The sequence below is a fragment of the Saccostrea echinata genome, unplaced genomic scaffold (genome assembly GCF_033153115.1).
Source record: "Saccostrea echinata isolate AGI-Se365-2 ecotype Australia unplaced genomic scaffold, CSIRO_AGI_Sech_v1 ptg000010l, whole genome shotgun sequence".
Classification (NCBI taxonomy): Eukaryota; Metazoa; Mollusca; class Bivalvia; order Ostreida; family Ostreidae; genus Saccostrea; species Saccostrea echinata.
The window spans coordinates 4,089,869-4,099,408 of record NW_026889759.1 but is presented as its reverse complement, the minus strand read 5'-3'; the positions used below and the strand labels follow the sequence as shown (position 1 = coordinate 4,099,408).

Here is a 9,540-nt window from a genome sequence, read left to right as displayed (position 1 = left end):
TCGCCCATTCACACCTGAAAACAATTCACAAAGACACAATTGTTTTAAAGAGATAATACATGTACCGTCTTCTTCCAATTCACCCATTTTAAACTTGCCCTCTTGTAAGGAGGGCGAAAGGACCAAAAATAAAACAGGGGTGAAAATTTCCTTGCATACAGTACATCCTTTGGAATTGTGTCATTTGGGCTCAAAATAAAATTGAGCTACATTTCATACCACTCATATATTTTATAAAAAGTACTGCTTGATTTTTAGAGTAAAATACTGGATGGCCCCCTCCCCCTTCTCCCAATTATATGGTGCATTAAAAAACAAGCTTATTGTAATCTATGTCCCCAGTTTAAGGACAGAAGTTTATTTCAGATATCATCTGGAAACAATCTGTAACAACATACAAGTTTGTGACCTTGACCTCTGATCCTTTCACTTCAAAATAAATAGAGGTCATGTTTTAGAAAGTAATGATCTAGAAACCATTTCATACCATACCTTGACCTTTCACCTTTAAGCCTAAAAGACAGGGGTCCTTCTTAAGTTTCAGTCAACACCTTTTAAGTTTCATTGCAAAAGCTCAGAAAGAACTTAATTATCTGGGAACCATTTTTTTTTTTGCATAATATGAATATTTGACCTTGGCCTTTGACCTTTTAACCTAAAAATCAAAAGGGACTTCTTTAAATCATAAGGGATATGAAATAAAATTTCACTACAAACATTTAAAGACTTTTTAAGATATCACCCAGAAATTATTACACCATTTAAGGAGGTTCGATCCTGAGCTTTTGAGCAGATTTTGGTCTGGACCATTATTTCTAAAATTCTGCATCATTTTTGAGTTCTAACATTAAATCTGGATTCTAAATTGCAAATTAAACTATATCCAATGAAAAAAACACGATTAAATTCCATTCAAATAGGATTAAGTCAGGAACTATATTTTGTGGCGGAAGATTTTTTAGAAGAAAATGATCAATTTTTTCCTTTTGAAATATATACAGTACTGTTAAGTTTAGATTCCTATTTTTCCATGCTGGTTGCAAACAGAGCTGTTTTTTGCAGTGAAATGTTTTACGGTGGTTCTGAAATATCTATCAAATTATTTCTTTTGAATTCTTTCATTGTGACAAATATAGTATATATATTCTGAAAGTCCAGGAAAAAAATTGAGCCAATTTTAATGTAAAATTAACACTTTTTTAGTAATATCTAAAAATTTACATCATAGACCCCCACTTTTGTTTTTCTTTTCTTAATATATAAGATAACTTTGATCAGTCTGCTTAAATTCAGCAAAAGTTTAAGACTTTAAAATAATTTTCTTGCTTGTTAAATTTTTAATGCCAGAAAAATCACATTTTGCGAGTGCAGAAAGGTCAAATAATTGATTATGCGAAGCAATTTGAAACTTTTTCTTAGTCACAATTTTAATGTGTCTTTTTTTAAATAGACTAATAGTTTATTTTGCCCCATGATTTATTGGGATAAAAACATTGGAGGAAAAACGTTGAAGATGTGATTTTTGATTAAGACACAAATTTCAGTGCAAAAAGGTCATATTAAATGTACTGTAGCGCCAAAAGCATATTGACCCCCATTTTTTGTTTTGATTTTTAATTAAGCTATGTGTGTAGAAACTAAAAATATACTTGACAAAAAAAGTTTAAGACTTTAAATATCAGGATCCAACCTCGTTAATACCCTACATGAATTTGTGACCTTAACCTTCTCCCTTTTGGCCTCAAATTCAGTGCCTTTCTTAATATATAGCCTTCACCTTCATTGCAAAAGCTCAAAGAAAGCCATGTAAAGTTATCATCTGGAAACCTGTGTTTGCAATATATGAATTTCTGACCTTGGCCTTTGACCTTTTGACTTCAAAATCCATTGGGTCTACTCAAATCAATAAGGGTATTTTTCAAGTCATAGGGAGTTATGATATAAAATTTCATTTTAAAAACTAGAGGACTTTTATTAAAACCATTAGAAAACTAAAAGTACTACAGACAGAATGATGGACAAACAGAAAGACACCCAAATTACCAATAAAATCCCATTTTTAGCAAAAGATGGGACTGTGAAAAAGTGGTTCTCATTCTTTGACCCAGGAAATTTAAAAAGCATCAAGCCAGTCTGCAATACCCGGTACTTTGGAGTTTTTCTTCACAACCTGAATTATTACATTTCTTAATCCAAAACAAAATGAAAATGCCAACTGCAATGACCTGTTTATTGACAACAAATTTTGTGCATCACAGTATAAATTTTTTTGTTCAAACACCATGTACCAAATGAGGCAAATATTTCAAATGAATTCTCTAAAACAATCTACAGTCAAAAAAAAAATTATCATACAGCAAGTCTGCCTCTTTGGTATCGAATAACAAATAATCAGAAAACAAGACAAATTTGATTGCTTTTGTCAGAGATCAAACAAAGGAAGGAGTAAGCATAATGAAACCAGATTTTTTTTTTTAATTTTCACCATATTGGAACAAGCCTGTTCTATTTTAACAAAATGAATTAGAATTCAGTGAATTAAAAGCAATCTTAGTCGAAGCATTAGATGAAGACAATTTTGGGGAATTAGTTTTAACTGCAATTTTTTTTAACGTCTCTAAACAATAAAATTATCACAGAATTGCTAGTAATGTCAATCAAACAATATCATTGACATGCCATGAGACATTTTATTTCACAATTTATCAGGATTTTTCAATTAATCCAGAGTACTTAACAATTGTTTTTTAATTCATTGTAGTGTAGTAAATTGATTAAAAGCAATTTACATTTTCCTATCACATTACAGATCTTTAATAATTTCTTCCAATAAGAAAAATATTAAAACCATATACCTACACCTGGTACCTAAGAAATTAATTTTGATAATTTTATCCAGTGAAAAACATCCTCTGTTATTTCAATTTGAAAACTGTCTGACATCTAGTTTATAACAATCCATGCATCATGTTTAATATTTCGGTCAGGATTCCATAATTACACATGCTCACATTTTATATAAGTAACAAACATAATAACATACCTGTATTTTTCTTTTCAGGGCAATTTACAACAAAAAATGTAGCCCTTTAATTATGCTACTCAATAATTATAATATAAAAATTCATAACAATATTGCACAAAGTAACAGTTTATATGTATAATAAGATTTTAATGTATTTTTTGGTATTTTCAAGATCATTTGATAAGTAGTTGTCATGTTCACATTTTCCCAGCAAACATTTAGAGGTGGGTTTTCTATTTTCCTGAATATAGTCAAATGTACAAAGAGAAAATAAATCAAATATCTTTTCACCAAACTCCAAAAACTGAAGCCTGGATTAATACATGTTGTGCAAAGGTTAATAGGTCATGCTTTAGATGTAAATGACTCTAATTCATGGTACTTTTTTTTTTAATCCAGGCTCATAAAAAAGGAAATTTTAAAATACATCCTGATGGAGTAGATTCCTTAATAAATAATAACAAAAACTGTCAAAAGTCAATTACAAATAACTTGAAACTAAATCTAATATATATCAATGTTTTACAATTTGATGATTGTTGAGAACTTTAGAGTGATTAGAACATACAAACATACAAGGACCGAAAACCAATTCTAAACATTATGAATGAATTATTTCAATACCGGTAATAATATAATCCAAAGTACCAAAAAACTAATTTCCAGCAGACACCATTAACTTTACTTCATTGAAAAATGATATCCTTAATGCATATATGAATATCAGTACATTTATACATATATATATACATGTTTGCATCAACACATTATTGGTATTACCTCTAAAAGACTAGTTATTTTCGTTATATTTATAATATATACACCTCTATTTACAAAGAAAGGTAGACATATACTAGTGAGATTCACATCATATGAGATATGAGATTGACATGTGCAACAAGAGATTCTTATACATATACAGTCAAACCTCGTTATCTCGAACTCGATGGGACTGGTGAAAAACTTCCAGATATCTGAGTATTCGAGATATCAGGGGTAAAATACTTAAGGAATAAGTGGTTGGGACTTCCAAATCACTTTGACGTATTCATGGTATTTGAGATATCAGTGTTCGAGATACCGAAGTTCAACTGTAGCTTTACTCTGTATATTACAATATTGAATTTTACTAACCTTGCTATTAATAAAAATTAATATTATATCCTTATTCTGTTCATCAATATTAAATAACATTCACTTTTCAAGTATATACCCCCTGTATGTAAAAACTTCCTAGCATGCTTTAAATGGAAACTGGCTCATAAATAATGATGTAGCTATAAAATCCTACCAAAATATTCTAGGATTTTGGAGGGAAAAATGATTTTCTTCCTGGCTATCCAGAAAGGGAAAGGAATGTACATCAAGCATAATAATAATCATTATCCAAGAATAAAAAATATCTATAATGTAGTACATGTAATACCATCTGCATTTTATAATATTACGCAATCTTCAGGCCAGGCCTAGATGTTACCTGCTGTCAATTACACCTGTATGTGCCAAAGGTAAGTAAGTACCAGGTGTAAAGGTAACCAGTGCCTCTGCAGGTGGTAAAAGGCCTCTGTAAGAACAGGGTGTGACAATCCCCAGATTTGAACTCCTAATACCGTAGAATCATATTGTCCACACATTTTGACTACAAAGTATTATCATTGTTGATGTCAACACTTATACCTTGTGAATGAAACTATTATTGAACACATATTTTGTTAAACGATGCCTGACATAGTAATTAATGGTTCTAACATGTGTCGGAGAATCTTCCGATGAGCGAGGAAAATGACACAGACGATGGGCAATGATTGGTCAGAGCCTAGGTACCTACTGGCCAACTGACCAAAGTTGGTCGGTAGAGGAAATTGATGTAGCTTCCTGTCGGTAATGAGAACGTGTCAAGCGCCCATCATCTTTTTGACAGTGTATCCCGGCATTGAGTAAAAGAACAGGACCAATAGGGCAGTCAGTAGCAAGACCACGAGGACCTTTATAATCACCCACTTGTAGTTGTGCCAGAGAATGTAACGAATTGACTTGAGGGGATTCAAAAACCATATAAATGAGGAATCTGGTCGGCTGCAAAAGACAAGGAAATTCATCAGTAACACTGAATACCGAATTTCTACAAATAACATTCAGATGAAAAGAAAACAATGTGAAATTTCTGGCTAATAAATTTGAACTAAAATCAATTAATTCTGTGAAACCTTGTTCAGTTTTAATCAGCATAAGCCAGAATATTAATGAAATTGTAAGAGAGGCATACTTGGGTTTTTCTAATGCGTCAGGTTCATTTCTTCCTAGCCCTGCTGGGTGTTTCTCCGCTTCGTCTGATGTCATCAAATGGAGCTCAGCTTCAACTTTGCCCTACAGTTATTAACATTAATTGTTGTAATATTGTTTCGTTTAATTCTAGTTTCGATACTTCCAAATACACTTCTTCTTCACTCACGCTATCAGAAAATTTTCCCTGTTTTATTTTTCTTGCAGAGAATAGATTGATTTCTAATGCAATATGCCATTAGAGTCTTCCTAAGAAAGATGCAAATTTTTACATAAAAAAAAAAAAATGTGTTAAGAAAAACATTCACATATAGCCTGGTATAATATTATTTCCTAGAATATTTTTCTTCAGCACAAGACATATTATTTCCTAGAATATTTTTCTTCAGCACAAGACATAAGACATGAGTACTGATATGTGTTTATCATAAATTCAGGTTTTTTGAATTGGCATAATTATCATCTTTTTATTTTAACGTATTATACATGGAATTGGTTCATTCACAATACACTAAATTCATATCCACTTATTAAAAATCAAAAATACTTCAAGGAAAGTATAATCATTTTTGTATGATTTACATTTCTGCTAAATTACTCATTTTGTCTCCTGATTTAATTGTGCACAGATGAGATGCTCGACTGCAGTGGATCATCTTGCAACTTCCCTCAACGAAGAGAAAATTACCTATGAAGGCCAACGTTTCACCTCTAATGATCAGCTACAAAATATGACAGCGTTTACTGACCCCCATTTCCTTTTCAACAAAAAATACCTGGAGGAAATTAAGTCTGATTAGGGCAATTTGAAACCTCTTCAATTTCCCTTTAATAAGTATTTTTGCCCAAAATGAAATTGCTCAAAGATTATCAGGAAAAATCAAAAGCAAGAAAAAGTAATTTTGAACATTGACTTAAAGCCATAATGATGAGTGAGGACTGTGTAAAATGTGTGTCTGTGTGAGACATGGTTCTTCAAAGAACATTCCAGTGTACCTAGAGGGGAATTTTCTACCTAGGATAATGACTTCATTCAAAATTTTACTTCCACCAATTAACAAGTTATTTTGGCTTTCCAATTGCTTCAAATTTACTGGCAAATATAGCAAAGAATATCTGCCATGTCCATTCCATAAACTCATTACTCATGCTTTGGGATTTGTTAAACCCCTTTCCTGCGGAGCCCTATTGAAATCACTATGATAGATTTCTTGGATCCTCTCTCTGGCTTTGATTTTTCACAAATTGCTTTCAATCGATTGAGTAATCCTTTTAAATGATGGCATTGTGCAATTGCAAAAAAAAAGACTGCAGGCCATTTGCTAATCTAAAATAATTAACGTACCCAATTACAATAACCATTGGTTAGTTCTTACCGTGAGTTCGTACTCGTCCCCAGATTCGCTTTTGACGGCAAATGGCCACCAGCCCTTGACCCTTTTCTGTTTAAACAAGGACATGTGAGGGATATTAGGATCCTCCAGCATATTGAGGGTGCATAGCTTAGAAGACTTGGCGCCACGAGGAAATCGATTAAGGTCCATGGTGAAAGCCCCTGAATAATAAATATATTCATTTTAAAAGGATTATTTTTATGTTTTAAAATTAGTTCAAAATCTTGCTTTTATGATTCCTTTACTGGCTTGAAAAGCATTTCCACAATTATTCACTAAAATTAGGGGAAAGAGGAGGGGGAGAAAACTCTAGTTAATCATCCTTCATTTAACACAGGAGAAAATGTTACTATCACTAAGAATACCCATTTCATCCCTGAACTTCTATTTTAAATTCATTTTCTGTATTTTCTTCATTAACCCAGTAAAGAGTTTGGTAACATAAGTATCCTTTATCTTTGCGTGGTGTGGTATCTATAAACAATAAGCCTTCTCTATGGGGCTCCAGGATTGACACAGAATCAGCTGTGCTAATTGAGTTAATTATGCTACATTATTTGGGCTACCAGGAGATTGCTTCTGTCAGCAAGATGAGTTACTTCTGATAAGAAGAAATATCATTGAATTTCTTGCTTAAAATAATAATAATAGTAGATATGTGGAATTTATGAATGTGTCCCTGAACTTAATCTTATGAAAACAGCTTTGGTTATGGCAATTTTACAGTAGCTCCACTGTGGGAGAAAGGCTTCTCATTAAAAGAAAAATGTTTATGACTCTAATAATTTTTGTTTTGTTTATATACAGAAAAACTTGTCTTATCTGGACACCATTGGTTCCAAAGAAATTGACCGAATTAAACTTTATTCTGGAATAGACATTTTAAGCAAATGAATTTTCTGAAAGGGACTTAAAGTTAACATTGTATTAGGGAAGATTTCGGAATACCCAACATCCAGATAAGACAAGTTTCACTGTATAATGCTGTCTTTAATTTATTTACAGTAAGTGTAAATATTTTATCAACAAAGCCAACATTCATACAATATCATTCAGAAAGCATCAACTCAAACACAAATTGCAATGAAAATGAATTTTTAATACCCAAATAATATACATATTTTGATTAACCTGTATATTCAGAGATGTATAAATGTTTATTATTAACCATGAATATAAAGGTATATTATTACTTATTAAAATAAATTCTATCACTCACCCAGAAAATCATCTGCAGAGAAGTGATCAGCATCCCAGACTTGAAGATTGAGTCGAGCTGGAATTTTTGTTTCAGACTCATCCCAGGAAAAGAGGGATTCTTTCCTAGAAATCACAATTTTTTCCTCAGCCACCAGGTAGTCAAATGGAAAGACAAACCTCCAGTTAAAATTGCCCTCTCCGGTAAGTGACCTGCAGATAGAAATTGGTGGTTTATAAATGATGGTAGACTTTATTTCTCTCTGGATTTTCAAAAGTGGACTTCAAACATTTGGTGTGGGTGGATGTGTGTGTGGTGGTGCTGGGGGTGGGGTGGGGAGGGTGGTCTTTCCAAGAATTCTTTGATACTGCAATATATAACACTTAACCTCAGACCTATTCTGCAAAATGTAGGTTCAAACATAGACAATCAAAAATTACATAGCTCACCTCATCGAATGTAATCTTTAAGTAGGGCAAAGTCTCACATTAAAAAATATTCTGGTAGTGTGCATCCCTAGATGCAACATTTCTGCAAGTTGGATCTGGGTAGGATTTTTAGTTACTTGGGAATGGATTTGCTCCAAAAACTGTTATCAATCACCCAGAAAATGTACATAAGATTTAGCATCTGAACCAAGTTTGGTCAGTACAGGACTTATAGTAACCTGGGAGTGAACCTCTTCAAAAAAAAAACTTTGGTCACGCATTCAGAAAATGTAGATCAGATCCAGAATCTGAGGCAAGTCTGGTAGCTTTCATCCCTAGATGATTCATCCATGCAAGTTTGTCACAATAGGACTTATACAGATAGTTACTTGGAAGTGGACCTGCTCCAAAAACTCAGATCTGTTCAATCATCTGGAAAATGTACATCAGATCCAGCATCTAAAGCAAGCCTGCTGGTGTGCATCCCAAAGATGTACCATCTACACATGCAAGTTTAGTTACTAAAAGGCTTATATTTACTTTGGAATGGACTTGCTCTAAAAATAAAACCTTTTTAATCTCATGGAAAAAAAGTAGGTCAGATCCAGTATCTGCAGCAGATCTAGAAGTGTACATCCCTTGATGCATTAATCAATGCAAGTTAGTCACCATAAGGCAAGTATAGTTGCCTGCAAATGGACCTGATCCAAGAACTTTAACCATTTACTGATCTGGAAATCTAAGTTTGATCTAGCATCCAAAGCAAATCTACAGTAGTGTTCATCCCTATATGCATCATTATTCAAGTTTGGTCCAGGTAGCACTTAAAGTTAAACTGGAATGAACCTGCTCCAAAAACTTTAACCTGATCACTTATCCAGAAAATGTAGGTCAGATCCAGCATCCATAGCAAGTCTGGTAGTGTGCATCCATGATAGTGCTTTAATCACCAAAAGGCTTATAGTAACTTGGGAACTGGCCTGCTCCAAAAATATTAACCTGGTCACTCATTCAGAAAATGTAGGCAAGATCCAGCATCTGAATCAAGTCTGGTATTGTGCATCCCTAGATCATGCATCATCCATGCAAGTTTGGTCACCATAGGGCCTATAGTTACTTGGGAATGAAACCTGATCACTCATCAGAAAACATAACCCTGTGCTTCATGAGCAGAAGATTTTCATAATAAATAAAATCTTTTATATTTCTGAG

At 32.9% G+C, this 9,540-nt stretch overlaps 1 protein-coding gene across 1 annotated transcript in view; it reads right to left on the bottom strand.

The window, feature by feature from the left end:
• Positions 1-2,213: 2,213 nt before the first annotated feature.
• Positions 2,214-9,540, bottom strand: part of LOC133184198 (otoferlin-like) — a 92,401-nt gene continuing 85,074 nt past the window's right edge. Inside the window, exons 42-45 of the mRNA XM_061319131.1 lie at positions 7,922-8,112; positions 6,685-6,863; positions 5,292-5,392; positions 2,214-5,101 (exon numbers count right to left, since the gene is read on the bottom strand). Of these exons, the coding sequence (XP_061175115.1) occupies positions 4,921-5,101; positions 5,292-5,392; positions 6,685-6,863; positions 7,922-8,112 (652 nt within the window). The 3' untranslated portion in view covers positions 2,214-4,920. The remainder of the gene's footprint in view (positions 5,102-5,291; positions 5,393-6,684; positions 6,864-7,921; positions 8,113-9,540) is intronic.